We start from the raw sequence: 20,945 nt of genomic DNA on the forward strand, positions 1-20,945 counted from the left end.
TTGTTAAATTGTTTAATAGCGCTGTAACATAGTGTAAGTTGTTCACATGGTTTATTAGTGGCTTGACCCCATGTTTTCTCCAGCTAATGATATAGCTGTGGGTTTTATTCTCACTTAGACCTTCGTTGCTTTTTGTAATTTTCTTGTAAAAATCACTGGTTTCCTAATCGCTTCCTGTTTTAAATGCATATTCAGCACTTGACTCACGGGGTCCAGACTAAAATCTTGATGTCTCAACAATACAGAGACACAAACTATTTATATGCATAGTTGTTGTGATACAGTTTATGTTTATAAAATGACAGGAACACTCTGGCTGTCAAGCAGCTGACAGCAGGCTAGCAACCTGAGCAGCTTGGTTCAAGAGTTGCCCTGATAATATTAGTTAAATTATACTATGTTACACAAAATCACAAAACATTATAGTGTTGTGTTTTTGCTGATACATTACTACAAAATTTAGTAGGTGTTTATTTGAAATGTCTAAAAGTCTAGGAAAAGTCTATATCATTATAATTTATTTAAAAAAGGACCAATGCACATTAAATATGTTTATTTCTGTCATGTAAAATTTAGCCATAGAGACTTATTTTCGTTTCCACTGATGGTGGAAAAGATAACTTTATCTTTAATATGTTATACATTATATCCAATATGCGATGCAGCAGCACTAGGAATAATCATTGTTTGGATGTTTTGTTTAAAATCAATGAGATATGACACATTTTTAATAAAATCTTTATGTATATTCAAAGAGTAAGATTATTTTTATTTAATTTTCAAAGATTGCTCTGCCATCGCTTTAGATATTTACATTAGAAATACTGCATTATTCTAACAGATCATACTCCCAGTTTATATCTTTAAGTTTTGGTAAACTAATGGAAAGCATGTTTTAACTAAGCTTGGTGTGGCCACAGATTGCTAATTTTTTGCCTAATTCACGTGTTACAGTGTCTTAGTCATCTTATATAATTTGCTGACCAATTTTGGCAGAAAAGCTTATTGTCTGGTGAGAGCTAAATGTAGCCACAACCTTGGATTCCCCCATAGCAATCATGTAGCAAAATGGAAAGCAACAAGTTAGACAGACACAGTCCAGTGGCAGTGTGGGCTTAAATACAAGCTGCACATTTATTATTAGGCTTAACTGGCAACATTTTCATAAAAATGAAATTGTAAGATTATAAAGTTCTTGGACAAGGAACAGATTCCCCTCAAGTTAATAAAAAAATTAAAGGGGGACAAAATGAGCGTTACTGTATTCATGAGTGACTTCTTTTTTTCTAAAATATGTTTCTGGAACTTTATTGAACAGTTGATTTACAGGAAATATGGCGTAGAGAGAGGAGACCAGGAATCGAACCCAGAACAACCACGTTGAAGGTTGTACATAGTGCAGGAACAACTGAGCCACTCAGCGCCCTATAAGTAACACTTTAAGGGTTTTACCTGCAATGCTAGTAAAACCATTGTGTAAAAGGACATGTCTCACTTTCCCAATACATGTTGTGACCTTTTCAAAAAGTAAGAGTGCAAAGACGGTGAAATGAATATATATTTTTAAATATGGACTTCAAAACCTGCTTGACATTCAATGCTTAAAACTCTCTTTTTGTGGCATTCCATAATCAGAAACACTCTTCTTTTTCAATTTCAGTTTATTTCAAACATGAGTATAAATTACAGAAACCAAAGAAAAAAGTATAATCAAACAAAGAAAGCAAGTCACATACAGTCTAAACTCATTCAAAACAGAAAATGATTAAAATGATTTAGATTGTGCTTAACTCAAACACAGCAGATATTAATCTCATTCCATATACATAACAGTCCTGCAGTTAAAAATGGCTATTAGAGATAAACATTTTAAAAAATTAAATTTAAAGAAACAAAATAGGCTTTATTGTAAAATCTGGATGCAAAGTTACTTGCTTTCTAGAAGAAATTTAAAATGTAACTGCTTCCCTGTAAAATTAAAAATAGCCTCCTTCATTTATTCTCTGTTGTTTACTTCATTTAATCTCTTGAGTGTCAAACACAGGATGAGGTAGAAATACTAGACTTTGTGAAACTGTGTTTCTTGTTTTCAAGGGCTTGCTTTAAAAGTGCTTTTGGGCTTGTTCAGATGTTCATCTCCAAATTTCTAATCCTAAATTTCAAGCTGGCAGAAAATGTTTTTGTTTTATTTTCACTTGTCTCTTTTAGTAGCTTTTTTCTGCTTTCAAGTTAGACTCTTGTTTTTTTTTTTTTGGTTGTTTTTTTTCTGTTTTAAAGGAATCTCTCATTCCTCTGGAATTATTCTTATTTCTTTTTTCAAAAACTGTTAAAACCTGAATAAAAGCAATTAGAGTTCAAATTCAACATCTTTACGATTTTGCTCTTTTACCTTTCTTATCTCACTTGATTATTGACCAATCCTGAGACCAGGACGTTATTCATGTGTTCAATGGGCAAAAGGTGGGGTAAATTTGCATTCCAAACAAAAAAATTTATCCACATCATTACAACGAAGGAAAATTTAAATTCAGCAGACCAGTTTTTGGAGCATGGGAGGTAATTGGAGAACTCTGAGAAAACCCACAGAGACTTAACGAGTGTATGTAAACTCCATGCAGAGTCCCCTGCTGAGATTCAAACCTGCAACAATTTAGAGTTAACTGAGGCAACAGGGCCATCCTCCTCTCTCTTCATTAAATTCTCAAATTAGTGCATGTAATAAAGTTATATTTGTAAAAAAAAAACCAACTTGTTTCATTTCTGGGTAGTATTTTTTGTTGACTGTGCTTTTCATGCAGCTGTTTGTATTCTGGTCTAAAGAGAGCTAGATTATTTTATTGCTTGCAGTAGACTGTAAATTCTTTTCAAAAAAAACTAAAGGAAAAACTGTCTCATATCTGAAAATCAGATTAGTTTCCCCTATTAATTTGTGGGGAGACAGTTGAAATGTTATTGTGTCTAGTTCTTAACCAACAAAGACACTTTTGGGGCAAACTTCCCTCCCTGTGGGTGTAGAAAGGTTTAAAAATAAACATATTCTCGTTATACATACATAGTTTTCACAAGCATTTTGAACGCAACTCTACAAGTAAACATGAGCACATGTGTTGTAGGCGCACCGCAGGCCAGAAACAGATCACATAATCAGCACTGTGTTTTGAACTGAAGGAAACTTTCTTAGGGGGTGTGTGTGTGAGTGGTCTAACTTGTGTATAATTACGATGCCAGCTCTTGGCCACTGGCTGTGCTCCTCTACTTTTCAATGGAAGTCAGATTCAAGCTGACTTTCAACCCAATGAAATCTTCCCAGGGGGTAATTCCATCCCTCCGTGTTTGCGAGTTGGACAGTGCAGCTATTTCCTCGCATTAACCAAGAGCAGGGAAGATGCATGAAAGTAAAAACAGAGAGTCATGGAAATCCTTTGTTCTTACGACTGGAGGTGGATGACATTTGGCTGACATTTGGCATTAGAACATGGAGGGAAACACTTCAAGCTGTTCCATGTAAAAGTGTAGAAGTAAATATTATATTGCACCACACACATGCACAGCTTATTCTGTGCATGTCACAACGATGCACAGAATAAACTGTAAAATGCAATGAAAGCCTGGATGTGTTTATGGGTGAAATGAAATCAGAGCATGATTTAATTATTTCTGCTTATTGTTTCTTTTCAGCTTCAAACCTCACATATTAATTATTTGACATTTTAACTAATGCCTAATAGGAAAATGCTATCAAGTGGAAAAAAATAGGAAACCACTTAGTTCATGATGAAGAAATATTAACATTTTGATGCCTAATATATATTTTTTATTTATTTATTTATGGCATTGTTCTTTTTCTCTTTTTCTTGTATGTACAGTCTGTTTCAAGTCACCCCAGCTTCTCAAAGGAAATGCACCCAGGGCTTTCCATTTCATCCACTCTTTGGTGGATCAAATTAGACATTTTGGATCAATGTCATTTTGCATGCTCCAATTCTGGAGATTGTCCTACAATTTCCTAAACCCCTCTCTGATGAACAATAAAATTAATGGTCGATTCTACGTTGGTGAGCTGAGTAGGTCCTGCTGCAGCAGAGCATCCCCAGACAATGGCATCCTCACCGCCATGCTTTATATTTGCTATGAGATTATTTTCCCAGAATGCTATATTTGATTTAAGCAAAATATGTCCACTGTTCTCCATTTTGGACTCATCTGTGCAAAAAACTGCAGAAGCCCTGGTCTTTGTTTATGTTCACTTTGTGAATCTTTAGTCTGGAATTGCATTTTGTTAGGGAGCAAAGGTTTCTTCCTTCAACATTACACAAGAAAGTGTTTGTCTCTTTCTGATTGTAGAGGTGTGAGCCTTGTTATCCACAGTAACAAGTCTCTGCTGTAGGTCTCATGGTGACATTTTAGCTTTAAAAAACAAAACAAAAGAAACAAACTTATATGAATATCGTGTGCTCTAATTTCAGGGAATGCTTTCTTTGACAGCCACACCTGGCTAGCCTTGAATTCCCTCCAGGCTGATAGTCTCCCAGCACTTTATTTACTTTTAAACTCACTGATATCATACTGTACCTGCCAAATGCAGCTAAAGGAAGAATTACTGATTCTATCTTAACAGACAGCTTAATAATCACTGTCTGACAACACTGTAAAACACCACTAGAAAAGGAAGAGGAACAGGAATTTTATTTAAACAGAGAAAATGAATTGATATAGGTTGAGTTCAGTTTATTTATATAGTGTCAGTTAAAATAAATGGCATCTTAAGACACTGTACACACTAATTAAAAGTGAGTTCAATCCAGTGACCGAGAGCTGTAGAGTTGAATGCTGAACAAGGTGTCACAGGCATATTTGATCATGTTAAGAAAAGGAAATTACATGCCAATTGCTATATGGTTTTTTCTTTGTTCTCTCCATGCAGCCCTTAAGAGGTCCTTTGAGGTGGAGGATGTTGACACTTCGTCCCATTCTTCACCTGGCTCTCGCCGAGCCACCAACTCCCCACACCGTAATGCCATGTCTCCCACCAGTATCTACTACCGTGACCTTGGCAGTGCCGCCCCGGCTACCAACAACAACAACCTCAACTACTCCCAACCACGGTCCATCATGGGTGGCGGTGGCTCCAGGACCCCTGAACCTGTGTCACGCCGTTCTGAGCTCTCCATTGACATCTCCTCCTCTAGCAAGCAGGTGGACAACATCACCAGCCCTGCCTCCTCGCGCTTTGTGAGTAACAGTGCGCTGAAGCGCCCCGAAGTCTTGGGACACTCCAGGACCCCAGAGATGGGCCACAGGAGGGAGGTCACATTTGCCAAGACCCTCACTGATTCCCCAGTGATCCGCCGCAACGAGGGCAACAATAACAACAACGGGATCATCCGAGCTCCTGAGCAGAATCACACTCGCAAGTTTGAGTCGCTGAGTCTTGGTGATGTGCGTAAACCTGAAATCAACATCACTAAAGCTCCCCCAGAGAACAATGGCCACCACCCAGCTGTGCACCACCCTCACCACCCCAACCCACACCACAACACCATCGTCACCACCTTCCGCTGCTCCTCTCCCAGCCATGCTGGACGCAAGTCTCCTAACCCTGACAGTAAGTCTGCGCAGCTCAGTGCAACACATGCTTGCTTTAGTTATATTCTCTTTTACTGTCCAATTCTGTCTTACCAAATACAACTCCAAGCAGGATTTCTGTCTTAACCAGAACTAATTTTCTTTAATTGCTTTGTAGATGACTGTACAACTGTGTTTTTTAGCAAAATTTTCTTTCTAAATAAGACAGAGCAGAAGCCATGAGTAAGTTACAATAAAAAGAAACTTAGAAACATTTTAGACATTTGAAGTATGTCATAAACTTAGGAAATTTTGGAAAAACTTTGTTGTCAGTATTTACATCTGGTCAATTATGAATCTGTGACAGAAACAGCATTATTTATAACGAAGCACTAATGCAGAAGACCCATACTTGGACCTTTATCAGTGTAAATGCGGCTACATACTGTTGTACTTTCTGCTGGTATGTCACATTGAAAAATTAAGAAAACCTTTGAGAGCACGAGTACCTTTTCAATGAACTGTTCTTGCCCCACATTCTGCCCCACATTCAATATCACTCCCTACTTAACACGTGAAAAAGTATGATCTTAAATTTCTTAGACCATGGCTAGAACATGTTATCTGAAAGCAGTTTTTTAAAGGTTTTGTTGGCTCTAGTGGCCTTTATTTGAAAGCAGTTCAACAGGAAAGAGGGTATTGAGGGGGGAGGAAGACATGCGGCAAATGTTGCCAGGCCGGGAATCGAACGTGCGACCACCGCCACAAGGACTAAGGCCTTTATATGTGGGTCATGCTTTGCCCCTGCTCCACCACAGCATCCTCTGAAAGCAGTTTTTACTTTTTGTTTTATTTTTGTTCCATAAGTTACCATATTTTCAGACTATAAGCCGCTACTTTTTTCTGCGCTTTGAGCCATGCGGCTTATAGCCCGGTGCGGCTTTTCTGTGGATTTTTCTTCAACCGCCAGGCTTGGAAGTCAAAATTGGAAATCAAAGAAGAAAGTGCTAACTTTCATTTAGAACAAGCACATGCTTGTAACAAGCACGACGGAGAAATGTTTTCAAACTCATATGATGCAGCTTTAAAGTTGAAGGCTATCGATCCAGCTGTACAGGAGGAAAATAGAGCCACTGCACATAAGCTCGGCGTGAACGAAACCATGGCTCAGCTTTGGAGACGGGAGGGCGGCGTCCTTAATATATCCAGCAGATTTATTAGGATGCAGCCTCCTGCTGGGTCCTTATGGAAAACCGAGAGCGGCGGAGATACCAGCGGCGTATTGCCCGGTGCGGCTTATATATGTACGTTTCTAGTTTAAAAAAGAAAAAAATTTATAGGTGCGGCTTATAGTATGGTGCTCTCTATAGTCCGGAAAACACGGTAGTTCAGTAACCTGTCTTAGAAGATCAACACTAGCCTACCACTATGGTGTTGCAATGTCTGCAGTGGAAAATCATTTAAACTAAGTGAAAGCGACTGTCTTCTAGTCACATAAACCCAAGTCACACATTCTCCTTTGGTGGACGAACAGGCATCCTGCTGGTTTAACAATATTGCTTTTTCCACAGTAGAGTTTCTTTGAACTTTCCCCGTAAGTCTGAAACTGTTGGTCCACATCCATTCACACTATTCTATAACTGAGTGAACCAGTATTAGATATCGCACCAAGAAACAGCCAACAACAGGAGCAGCTTGTCTGATTAATCGGATGTCTGCCTGTCTGCCAGTAATACAAGAAACCGTGTCCTTGGAGAACCATCTGTCAGCAGTAAGAGAAGGCAGACTGACTGTCTGTATTTGTGGTTATTCATTTCTTTTGTTCATGGCATATTAAAGCTTGGGGGATTTTTGTGATGTGCGGAAAACCTCACATGGCAAAACCAGTTTGGCGTGGCAGTTGAGCTCTTAATTAGAGTTATGATAGAAGTGAAATTATACATGTATGTAACTGAGAACGAAGATGTTTTCCCCTCTGGGTTGGATTAGTTCTGTTTGATTCTGTATGACAACATGATCCAATTACATGCAGAGTACAATTGATTGTTCCTTCTCAAAACCACACTACTGCATGTATTTCAGTGTGGAATACTTTTGAGTACAATTACATGGCTTGCAGATATGTTTGCCACATTTTAATAACACATAGGCAAGTTTATATAACCCATATATATTTTTGTGACACTTATACAACTTTTGCTAAATTATTTTGGTAATAAAAGTTAATTAAATTCACAGACTTATTGGGTCGAGTGTGTAAAATATACAGATGTGGACATCTGGTCCTGGTAAAGATCTGAACAATTTGAAATTTGATTTGAAGTAAGTAAATAAATAAATCAAACTCAGACCAAGTGTCTTAAGAAATGCTATTTTTGTTCTATAACTCTTCAAAAACTGTCAAATGAACACATTTTTGTGTTCATTTGAATATATGTTTTGGATCTTTGTCCGTTTCCATTTTACTGTTAAAGTTGTTAAAATTTGTATTAGATAGCCTGATGTTTCAGGCAGCTCAGGCTGTGTGCTCTTAACAAGCTTCCCTGGGCTTTTGGAAAAGAATCAGGCCCTTTCCATACCACATCTTCCATCATACCCAACAATGGACTTGATGCATTTCTCCACATATTCATTCTTTGTTTTGCGCCAAATCCAGCCAGTGTTTGTTGCTCAATCTGAGCCTCAATGATTCCAGCCTTTCTTCTGGAATCATTCAATATAAAAACAGCAAAGATTATATTAAATTGCCTATATAATTTCATTTCTATTATAAGTGACGCCTTGAAATTGTCCTGCTTCTTTAAAAAACTCCTGCTCTTTCAAACATTCTCCTTTCAGTATCTTATCACAACAATGCTCCTCCTTTATGCTGTTTGAAACAGCTTTTAGAAGTATCGAACTGAGAAGAAGTGTGTATGATAAACTCAATACTGGAAACTCATACATGAAACAATCAAAGCAACACAGGGAATGTTATTCCCTGTTTTTGATGAGGGAATAACAAAGTACAAAAACAAGTTTTAAAAAGTTGATTTTAAAGATTTTTTATATATCTTTGTCATGCATGGCAACACATTTTTCTGCATCTTTATATGGAGCAATAGTATCATCCCATTGAATAGTACTGTAAAGCAGAGGCTCATCTGGAGTGATGACTGTTACATTGTCACACTGATTTATGCTTTTTATTTTTTTGTCCTTTCTACTATATGCAATAGGGAAGATATTCACCAGACCATTCCAATATTGTTCGATCATCTTCATCACTGCCAAAAGTAACATGTGAAATAAATGGCTGTAGCTGCTAGAGGAAAACTAGTCTTTTTGAGATGCATTGCTATTAAATGCATTACTCAGGTATTTTCGTACTTACTTTTTGATTAGATATAATCTCGTTCTGATTTTAGGCCATTTAATGTTTTGTACTCTTAGCTGGGTCACACTATTATGTGTTTCCAGATGAAATAGCCCACTTTATCATTTAGCAGACGTTTTGTCTTCAGACTGTGAACAATGCGCCAATGTCTGAGTGAGTCTGTCCGTGTTCGCCAGTGCTGCAGTATGTCATGTTGTGTTCTGCCTGTTTGCTGTCTTTTGTAAGCATCTATAAATCTCTTATCTGTGTCTTTGCTGAGGGTTTGACATGGAGCTGTTAGAGATTTTTTAGGCTCTAGCTACTTACTGGTCCACAGGGAGGGGCCCAGTCAGGAGTCGAAATGAGTAGTGACCTCACTGGGAGTCCCAACGGCTAAAAACTGTAACCCAACCATTTTTCAGGCATGTAACAATTACTTTTATTTAGATAAAAAAAAATATTCTGAAAAGTGTGGCATGCAATTGTATTCATCCAATTTGAAGAATCCCTTACACTGCAGTCATGGCAGTAACCTTAGGCTACGTCTATTTTAGCTTTCAGCTTGTGACTGAAATGTTTAGCTTTCTTATTTGTAAAGCAGCTCAAGCTCAGTCAGACTGGATGGAATACAGTTTCACAAATACAGTTTCATCTGAACCATTGCTTTGTAGCTGGCTGTTGGCTTATTGTGCAGAATCTCGAGTCTTCTGCAACATCTAAACGGTTTGCTGATGCTACCATCACCATGTTTCACTTGGGGATGATGTGTTCAGGGTGATATGCAGAATTAGCTTTTGCAGTCAAAGACAGCGGCCTGAACACTCACCAAAAAACAACAAAACAAAACAAACTGTTGTGGTTTCAATTTTTCCCACACTTGCCATTTCCTGTATGGCTTGTGGCAAGACGAACAGACCTTCTTATTGCTTTTCGCCTGTCTCTCTTTTATAAAGGCAAAATTGTTTGAAGTTCTGCACTTCCCTCAGAATTTCACTCTTGAGCTGCAGATCTCTGTAGCTCCTCCAGAGTTACCATGGATCACGAGGCGGCTTCTCTTATTAATGATCTCAGAGCTCCGACTCTGTATTTAGATAGACTGCTGTGTCTTGTTGGGTTTTCAGAGATGTCCAAAGCTTGGGTTTTCTTTGACATCATAACTGCTGTGAATGTCTGGACAACAGCAGACAGGTCATAACTGGAGCTTTAGTGCTGACCTGTCTGCTGTTGTCATGATGCTCTTTGTTCACTACAGACCTCTAACAAACCTCCATGGCCTTCACAGATCAGCTCGATTTATACTGACTCTCTTTACTTATAAGGTCACTTTTAGGTGGTGCCTTAGTAAAGGGGGCTGAATATAAATAATAGTTTTGCAAAGGATCGTGAGAAATCTATTTATCCATAACTTTTCCGTGGTGCAATTAATGTGTTGGGTTAATCTTGTTATTTTTTATGTGAATATCAATTGTGATTTCTTGGCTGCTCCATAAGCTACCTTCCTGCCCATTCAGTTTTTCCACGGCAAAATGACATCACAAGCAAGTGCACACAGAGTCCACTCTGCTTCCTTCCTTGTTCTTTCAACTGGGATTGTTTCCCCTGCAGTGTGACCTCACTGCAGGGTATTTCCTCTCTCTTGGGTCTTGTGATATTATGATATTATGATATTAGTCCATCAACTTCCCAGCTCCTGGTGCTCTGTACTGTTTGGAATATTGCAAAGGAAGACATCAGGATGTTTATACTAAAGGTGATCCTTATAAATGTTATGGGTACGCAACCATTTTGTGTGAACTGTTACTGATGGTTCCTTACTGTTGGGCAAATAGGTCATTTAGGTTCAAGAATTTCGTCTTATTTCTTTCCACTAAAAAGCAATTGATCATCTTCTGAAACCACATCCTCGACTTCAATTACAGAAAGACAGATGTAGTTATTTATCTTTTAGGGAGTGAGACCAAAATCTCTCTTCTAATGGGTTGTGGTACTTAACAAGAGTGAGGCAAGAATTATAGTAATTTCTGAGTAGAATACAGAGCTGACGCGAGTTGAAGCCTTAGAAAAGTCCCATCTCAAAATGGGAAGGGACATTTACTTAGATGAATTATAGAGGCACATTTTAAAGCAATGGCAAGAAATCCCTCCATCTGTTTTCTGTACCTGCCTGTTCCTGTTCAGCATGGTGGGGAGGAATAGCCATGCCAGTAATCCTTGCATCCATTGCCAGCATCCAGAAGGATCTAATTTTATAGTGTGGCTAATGATGAGACCTCATTCCATATAAACTCACAATTATTAAAATAATTATACGTCTTGTCAAAGTGAAGTGTGTCTTGTCAAACAAGATCCAATTGTAATGAGCTTGACTGCATCAAGTGAAGTAACTGTAAGGTATTATTATTAGTCCAGATATGATTTGTTTCCCATGCAAAAAGTTAGACCAATGAGGCTCATCGACTGATCAGGATCAGCTCAAGGAACCTGATAGAAAGCCTAACCCTTAGTCTCAACACTAGATCAACACCTTAGGCCGTAAGGTGTTGATCTGTCCAACAAATTCCCCAAATTGCAGTTGGATGGAGGATCTTAGGGATGCGTAGGAACAAGTCGAGTCCACGCTATGCAACTCAGCGACTGCCAATGTCCTGACTGCAGATAATGAAGGTCAGCTGTGTCTATTCTATTAAAACAGAGCTGATACTGGTCAGATATTGTAGCATTGTTGCAGAAAGCGATGAATGTTAGCAGAAGTAGAGAAAGAAAATTTGCATTAAAATAAGCAGCATGATAAGATAACCTGATGGTTACTTTGGAGGAAGACACAGATCTCTTTATAAGAAAGCATGCCGTCAGCAAACATGGAACAGAGTTGTAGTAGTAGTTTGACAGATACTATTCCATTAAGGACACTTTGTTTTGGCTTTTTCCAGCTAGCATCCTTCATGAAGACTTGTAGGTTCAGGAATCCACAAACAAACAAAAAGAAAAAGTCAAGGTAATTACACTCAGGTCTGTGTTGAGACTGACTGATTGAGGCTTAGAAAGAGAAAGTTGCTTTCATGTTAACACTAAAGATGAATTTCCTCCATTTTTACAGCTACTAGAGAGCGGTGAGGTCAGCAGGGGCAGCATTCAACCATAAACTGCGTCCTTATCTGAGGACTGGTGGGTTATCATTGCGATCACATCCTCATTTAGTTTTGTCTTTAGTCATGACTCTAGGGAAACAACCACTTTTATAGCAGTGGCCCAAGGGTAAAAATAACATGACTGAAGCCAAGAAATTTTTTTGGGAAGATGTGCATTTAAAGAGTGGTAGTACTATTGTGTCATGTCTTCCTGTTGTTCTGATCAAGAACAAAAGAGATATCGTCACGTCAGACCAGCAGATGCTTTAAGTAGAGCTGGAAAATGGCTTCAAACTGTCCAAATAAACACACTGTCTTCAGCTGCATTTGTCTTACAATTAAGGTGTAACTGTTCTGGTCAAAGGAGCAAGTGAAATCATTTGTCTTTAATTTGGATTGACCTTCTGAGACTGAGGGGGAGGGATCCACAGAGACTGATTTGTCTCTGCTTGTCCGCAAGTCAAAAAAAGAGTACGCAAACAGACTTTCGTTATCTTTGGATTTTTTTGGCTGATTTTCATTGTCTCTCATCAACAAGCCCTCACACACACACACACATGCATTCAGCCATACATGCACCCTCAGGCAGAGGCATATTCGAGGTCAATCCTCTCCCAGTGTAATTACTCTGGACTGATCCCAGACCATTACTCAGCGTGACCTGTCGGCTAATTACCCTGGAAAGAAAGAAGCGAGAGGCAAAGTAGAGGAAGCAGAGATTTTTGTCTTGGTGCTTATGAGGGAGAACTGCTGTAGAGAGAGAATAAAGTCAGCATCCAGATTTAAAAGGATGATTTGAAAGAATATGACTGCAATAATCACCCATTTTGACATATTGGACTATTTGTAGTATTGACACAAACATAACCGGGCTACAGAAGTATAGATTTACTTGTTCAATGACTTTAGATTGCTGAACATAATAAAACCACAAAAGCAAAGTTGTGTATTATCCCCCCCATGCCAGCAAAAAAGTGCCTCACCAGACATCTGTAGGCATCCCATGTTGTCTGACCGTAGAATATTAATGTCGGACACTTCATTGGGTAGAATTGTTCAATTGTCCTCAAATACAAGTAGAAAAATCAGTTCATTTATGCACATTGATATGGTGAGGGCAACTTGGTGAGGTTCAAACCGAGCACCAGAATGGGAGAGGAATGTACTTAATTATCTTTGACTGTGGCATGGCTTGTGGTGCCAAATGGACTGGATTTTAGATTCCTGACCACATCCATCCCAGAGAGTAGCAATTTTCTGATTACTATGATTACATTTTCTGATGATTCCAACACCTTGTTAATCTTACTAAGGCAGTTATGAAAGCAAACGATGGTCCAGTTCAGTACTAGTAAAGTGTACCTAATAAAGGATATAGACCTCCTTTTGCAGGGAAGCACAAATTGTTAAAGACAGTGTGTCTGGTTGAGCCAAATAATGAGCACTCTGGAAGTCAGTCTCTTACATCAATCTTGTTAAAAAATGCCCTGCAGTGAGAGCAGCAACAGTCCCTTCCAAATATCCAGAACTGAATTTTGATCTTGTGTTTCTCCTCCACCAGGAGGCAGTGTTTGATAGATAACATCCAATTACAGGGTAAATGGGACAAACCACATTTCCTTCCTTTTTACACTTTGATTTAAAATGACATGTTATTGCTTGTATCACAGTAGTCTGCCTTATGGCTGCAGCCTGATGAAGCTCCTGGAACTGAAACATGGACCACAGGAGTGTAACTTCAGGAGAAATGTATCAGAACAGAGATTACTTGCCTTTCTCATGGAATGAGATTTTTTTTAACACTCTTGCGTATTATTTCCTCCATATACTTATTTTTAACACTGCTTTGAAGTCTGCAGAAACTAACAAAGCTTGAGAATATTTGTAATAAATGTCTTTATCTAAAAGGGGGAGGGAGTGTAACTGAGCACTGGGAGGATGACCATACAACCCCACACAAATAGACTCACACACACACACGCACACACGCCTGCACGTATACACACACAGTTCCGCACTCCCAGATAAGGCTTTCGGAAGTTGAAGTTTACTTTGAGCATCTGGGGGAAGTCAAGGGTTAAAGAAGTTTCCCACCACTGCAGAAAGACCTTTGTCCTATTCAGTCATCATGCCATGTCCCACAGCTGCTGCAAACACCCCCTTACCGTTCAGCTTCCTGTGTATGCTGAGCACCCCAATGCAGATACCGACTTCTTCTTTAGCAGATCCAATTTCTCTTCCCTCTCATTTGTATGAATATGTTTCTTTTGGCCTAACACTGAACTCCACAGGAGGTTTTACTTAAAGGCTTGTTTTTGGCAATTACATACATAACAAAACTCCAATTTTGTCATAAGATGAAAGGCAGATAGTAGATATGGGCTTCGGGCTGCATAGAGCAGGCTAAGATAAAGCTTACACTCAGCGGTTATCTTCAATTATGTGATCCAGCTCCATTTGGATCCTCTGTTTATTCAAAGATTAGAGGTTCTTTTGTCCAAGAAACTAATGGGAAAATCATGTCTTTTATATTCACAATCAAATTAGTGAGATTAAACTTGAGTTCTGTCAGTTATCAAAACAAAAACAAACATTGCATAGCTGTGCTTTGTTGTCTGCCATTTTTAGTATTTAAAGAAAACATTTTGTTAGGTTTCCTTCTGACTTCAAATGCTGAATATGCAAATCTTTTGAATTGAGTATGCAGTTATGATTTAGAAGAACAAGGAAATATGAATATTCTATAATAATCAGCCTTATCATTCTTTGCTAATGAAGTTTTACACACTTGTTAGCTCACAGACAACATGCTTCAAAAAGAGCAACCGTATAATGTCTGCATGGACAGATGGTCAAACATGTCACATTCCTGCCATCTGTTGAGATGAATATGAGAGCAGAGATTCAGGAGTTTTGTTTTTTAATTTCTGTTTCTAACTCTAGTCATTGGAAAAAATATGAATGGAAGCTATAGTTAAACATTTTCTGCACTGAATACAATGGAGACGCTTGTGGCCCAATGAGTATCTGCTTTGCGTTATAACTTAGTTGGAAGATTTGCACTTTTACTGCACATCCTATACTCAAGTCACACAATTTGATCATCAGTTATCACAGATTTCTGAACATAAATAAAATTTGAAAGTCTCGAACCCACCAATTATACTGAGCTGCTAAGATATTTAACCAAGGGCTACACAAATATTGCAGCAAAAACCTAATTAAAAACATTGAATCACATTGTATCTTGAATGGTTAATGTAGCTCCAGCTGACATCAAAAAGTCAATTCAAAACCTCAAAAGCCTTTTTAAAATCGTATTTCTGCAATATACAGTACATACCTGCAAGCCGCCTGTTATGGACCACTTGTCCTTTCACATCATATAAGACAATCAGCTGAGACCACAGGCCATATGAATATTTAAATTATATAGCTTGGATTGTGGAACCAAAGGGGCATGGTTTGCAACTTGATTTCCCCAGGGTTGAGCTCTGTGTCGCAGTCCTCATGCACACTGTCCTTTTGTATTTTGGTGCATTCACTGCAAAAACACAAAATCTTACCAATTAATTTTGGCTTAGTTTGTAGTTCAAATATCTTAGTACACATGAAATGAGACAAAACAAATATACAAGTAACCTTTTAGCGAGCTTTAGATTGAGCATGTTTTAAGTAAGTAGTTCCTTAATATTGATGAAAAGTAGCAGTTCCACTGGCAGATTATTTCATTTATAACATGGACAAAATGTCTTATTAAAAGTAAAATAATCTGCTAGTGGAGCTAGTACTTTTTTTAAAATCAAGTATTATTCATCCAACAGCAGTCCTCTCCTCTACTACAAACGCACAAGAACTCAACAGGTACAGAAAACAGCGAGCAGCTTCAGAAGTGACTATCTAAATGTATTATGAAGACTGAATGCACATTGCAAAGTTATATGAAAAAGCTTTTAAAATCTTTATCATGTTATGGACAGGTACTTTCAGTGACGAATTAATATGCGCAGTTTAAATCAGACTTTGAAGAGTGAACTACATACTTAGCCGACTGACTGCAAGACTGTGTATTAAAAAGTATTTCCTCTTATGACATCTTAGAAGCTACTCTTGCCTAAACATTAAAAAGCACCGTTCATAAGGGTGACCTTATGTTATCACAGAGATTTACGCTGACAGTTTAGGGATTTGGATAATTCAAAGGAAGCTTTTAGGTTCTCTTTCCAAAAGGGAACGCCATAATCTGTTTGAAAAATAGACGTGTCGGTGGAGCTCAGATAAATGTCTAGTGAACTTTCACCTCCAGTCTGGATGGCATGAAAAGCTCGGTGATGCTACACAGCAGACTGAACACATCAACATCACTCAGGAGAACAGGAGGCAGGCAAGGATGAGGAATTCAACACTGAAGGGGGACAGGGGGCAAGCTGTTTCAAAGGAACAACCACTGGCAGCTGGAAATTCTGGAGGTAAAAAGAGTAAAAGTGATGCTCACTGATCCCTGAAAGCAGAACTTCTCCCTTGGCCGTAATTTGCCTCCTTGCTTCTGTCTTCGTGGGGTTTCCATTAAAGATAATTAGCATCATAACTCGGTTAGATGTTTCTGGAAGACATGCAGCAACTACACAAATAGTTTAATTACAGAGCTGCTTCCGCCTTTTTTTTTTCTTCCCTCTTACTGGCTTTGAGGCGTCCCCTGCCCCTGCAGATCCAGGGATTCCCCAGAAGGCAGAGCCCATGGAGTCGCTCTGTTTATTGTTCATTAGGGAAGGCTTTGCCTCGAGAAGATCATGAGATAGATCTAAGTGTGTATGAGTCCGGAAAGGGGTTGTTTCTTCAATTAGATCTTGTCGTTGCAAAGAAAACTTACTAACAGCTGCTAACCTGATAAAGTGTGACGTTGGACCTTTGAATCCCCATCCAAGCAAGAGGTGAAACAGAAAAAGGCTCACAGGAGAGATGACTTCTACTTGCAGTGAAATATACAGCAACCACACAGATTTCACGCTTGGTGAGTATCAAGTTTGGTTGTTAACACTTATCTCAAAGGCTTTCATGCGTTGTTTCACTAAACTGAAATCGGACACTGGCTGGTTGAAGCCAAACATGTCCGATGCTCATAATGCTTGTAAAGATGTGGATAAGGGAAATTAATGAATGCTTTGCCCTTTTTCCACTGTTGTAATTTAGTTGCAGTATTCCCTCTTGTGAGACTCTGCTGCTTAGTTTTTTTTTCATTTTTTGGAGAAACAGTCTCTCAATTCACTGTCTTTGTGGTGTTATTTTAAAGAACACATGATTTAAACTTATTGTAGTTGGCTGGTTAAGGCTGCAGTTTCTCTCAGACTCTGTCTGAGTCCTGGAAGGATGTTTCCACTAAACACAGCTGAAGAAAACTTTGGCGGCTTAGAGCTCACAGATAAATATCACAAGCAAACACTGTTCTATCAATGAAAACCATAAAATCTGCTCAGTTTTTCTGTCCACTTTGGGGTAACCATATCTAAAGTCCATAAAAGCAGCAAGTGAAAAAGAAAACACAGTTTTGATTAACTTACTTTTTTCATTTTTTTGTCACACTGCTACCAAATAGCATGTGTTTTATTGAAATTTGATGTAATTGTCCACAGTAGCACGTTGTGATTAATATTTGTAGTTTTCAAAATATTGCACAAATTAAAATCTGCAAATGCACACCACAAGCAACCAAGTGACCCATGATGCATATCTTATGTTGGGGAAACTATTGACTGGACATCATGTGTGGTGTGGTGGTGGTAGCATCATGCTGTGGGCATGCTACTCTTTAGTAGGTGCACGAAATATGAATGCAACTCATTATTAAACAATTCTGGAAGAAAGACCTGTTAGAGATAGCAAGACTTGAGAATCAGTCAGAAGTTCACTTTTCAGAAGGAAAAAAAAAATCAACAACCTTTTCAATAATACTGCTGAAAAATACACGCCAGACCTTTACATTTGTATTTATATATATATAAAAAAACATAATTTCACTACTTTTTAATAGTTTATCAAGTAACGAGGCAACAAGGAGAAGTTCAAGGGGAGTGAATACTTTTGTAAAGAAGTGTATATTGGTATTAAGAAGCTCGGGATGTGCATGTGTACTTTAATTTAAGTGTATTGGTAACATGTGGGAGTGATGTCAGATAGGGACGGAGGCTGCTGAGTCCTGGGGGCCCGCAGTGGGGAGTCCTCACTCGTCACACATGCTGTCTCCATTTGCTCCACAGGGGAGTGGAGCAACATTGGCACAAAACACACAACAGGAAGACTGTAACAGAACTATCTTCCCTGTAGATATCCAGGCCAAGCCAGATGTTCCTCCTCTTTTCCCTTTCTCCTTTTCGAGCAATAATTTTCTACCCACCCCCGTCCTCCTTATTTATCTCTTTCTTCCTGTCTCCTCTTTTCCTTAACGTCCTTCCTTTCCTTCTCTTTCTGTTCTCCCCCTCTCTGTATGAGAACATGTCCCAGAGTCGCTTGAGCTGCTGAGTTACAAAAGTGACTCTTTTAATCGGCTCCTTCAAACTCCTCCATCTATCCTCAGCAATCATCCCTGACCTGGGCCAGTCGCAGATCTCCCCCACTGACCCATCAAACAGTGTCTCCCACAAAGATTCATACTCCCAAGAACTTTCTCACTTCTTGCTTTCTTACAGCCAAACACTTCAAAACAATTTTATCAGGATTTTTATGTGATGGATCGAAGGTAGTGCATGTTGGGAAGTGCAAGGATATTTATTATTTATCCAATTCTAGAAGTTTGTGTGTATTTGTACTCACCCGACCTCTCCCACCCCTCCAGTCAACACTTTGCAGAACCAACTTTTTCCGCAATTACTGAAAAAGTTGTTAATTTTTGATGTGGGTTGTAATGTAGATACCTTTACAGATTGAAAGGCAGATTGGATAAAAATCAGTTTACACATGAATAGTCTTGATCTACAGGTTCCCATTGCAGCTCTGGCACTATGTTTAGGTCCTTTGTCCTGCTGGAGGGTAAACCTCCACCTCTGTCCAATATTTCACAGCCTCTAACAGGTTTTCCTCTAGAATTGCCCTGTATTTAGCTCCGTCCAACTCACCATCAACTCTTCTTTTGTGCCTCTTCTCTTGTCATCTGACATGGGCTGGACGTGACATGGACCCTCTGATCGGAGATTACAATTCGTTAGCCCTAAGGATTTCATGATTGGTTGCTTTTCTAAATAACCTCTCTGGGGTTAAGGTGAAAAATCCTCACATTTTTTTCTCCTAAGGCACAAGAACAAGGTAAATATAAAAGCGTATTTGTCAGGAGCTTATCTTGTTACCTTAACACTTTAGCTTGCTTGTGTTGAATGGAAGGTCACTTGCATGCATGCACACTCACACACTATCCATTCTCTTGATTTTGTAAATGCTACTTTTTCTCTTTTTTCCAGTCTGTCACATCATACAGACTTCTCATTTGATCTTAGGTTCCCACAAGAGGAAATGGCAGCTTGAGACACTGGTGTGTCATGGGTTTCATCTAGAGAACATTGCTTACTGAGTGGAGACAACTTTATGGGAACATTTTCTTTGATAAGAGGAGATATGCAACAAATTGCTGTCATATCAAAAGGGCTACACTGTTGATGCATGTTGGGGAAAACATTTAAGATTTCTCTCAAGAGACATCAAAGCCAATTTAAACAAAAAAGAAAAAGAAATGTTGGAAGAAAAATCCTCGCTTACTCATAAAACATCGATAAGTTAAAGCAAAAACAGATCAGAAATCTTCTCTGTAGCCAAGAGGTTGTAAATGTTGAGTTGTGTCCTTGAAAAAAGTTTGCATAACTTTGTCTGCAGAACACAGATTCAATTTTTGTAAGATTCTTAAGTGACCTTCCAAGTAGACAAACCTTTGCTCCATGTCAGTTCTTTCAGATCGGATTCAACATATTTTCTGAGATTTTTTAAATTAATTTCATTATGTCTATAAGGACAATTAATACACATGCCTTTTACATTTGCCAAAAGTACCCGATAAACACAATTTTCTACTTTGACTTTCACAAGAAAACCACAACCAAGACAAAGACTGAAACCCAGCCGTGGCAGGAAGGAAGCCTTTTTGCTGAAAGTTATAAACGTCTCTTAGACCTTCAGCCAGTGTGCTGATGGGAAAAAAAAGTATCAACACATATCAACACAGGAACAAATAAATCACTGGGTTGTCCATGTCACTCAAACTCATCAATAATCTCAACCCGTCTTTCACTTTAATCATTAAGTTTATTCCCAGAACATATTTCTTTTTCCTTTTGACATTGCAGTCTTGCAGTTGGGGGCTGCAGGGGTCACAGGATGCAGGAGTGATTCAAATTTCTAGGGAACATTTGGAAACAGTTTCATTTGTTTTGTTGCCAATGTTAAATTCGACGCAGCTTCACTCAGTCTAGCTGGTGTTGTTTAGCTTTTAGGATATCCTTTCTTAAAGGAATAGATGCCAGTTATGTGGAAAATAATTTCCATGTGTATTGTGTGAGCCTAACATGCTTTAGTATAAAACTATAAGCAATTTGTGGCCACATGCAAAGGTGAAATCAGTGACTGAAGTATAAAAATCCACAACCACATCTTTTCTTTTTTATTCAACAAAGTAAATTATTAATTTTTGATTAGAGTAGATCAAAGTGAGGGTTAATTAAAGTATGTATTTTTTTCTTTTGATAGAGCTAAATTTTGAAGAATTTAGTCAGAATACAATATACTAGTCTAATAAAACATCTCAAATCCATTTGATGATGAAGAATGTAATGATAGAGGTTAAAATAAAATTAATTGTATATTGTTTATCACCACATCTGGATATAAAATAGCCTTTCACAACTTAAAACACTGTAAGA

The 20,945-nt window shown here is 38.4% G+C and overlaps 1 protein-coding gene across 4 annotated transcripts in view; it reads left to right on the top strand.

The window, feature by feature from the left end:
• Nucleotides 1–20,945, top strand: part of septin9b (septin 9b) — an 81,569-nt gene that overhangs the window by 30,844 nt on the left and 29,780 nt on the right. For 3 of the 4 annotated variants that reach the window (XM_032563088.1, XM_032563087.1, XM_032563086.1), the window contains exon 2: nucleotides 4,925–5,605. In XM_032563088.1, coding sequence (XP_032418979.1) covers nucleotides 4,925–5,605 — 681 coding nt within the window. Of the gene's footprint in view, nucleotides 1–4,924; nucleotides 5,606–16,848; nucleotides 17,060–20,945 lie in introns of those variants that run through there. The other variant, XM_032563089.1, reaches the window with a different exon arrangement.

The sequence above is a fragment of the Xiphophorus hellerii genome, chromosome 5 (genome assembly GCF_003331165.1).
Source record: "Xiphophorus hellerii strain 12219 chromosome 5, Xiphophorus_hellerii-4.1, whole genome shotgun sequence".
In the NCBI taxonomy this organism is placed as follows: Eukaryota; Metazoa; Chordata; class Actinopteri; order Cyprinodontiformes; family Poeciliidae; genus Xiphophorus; species Xiphophorus hellerii.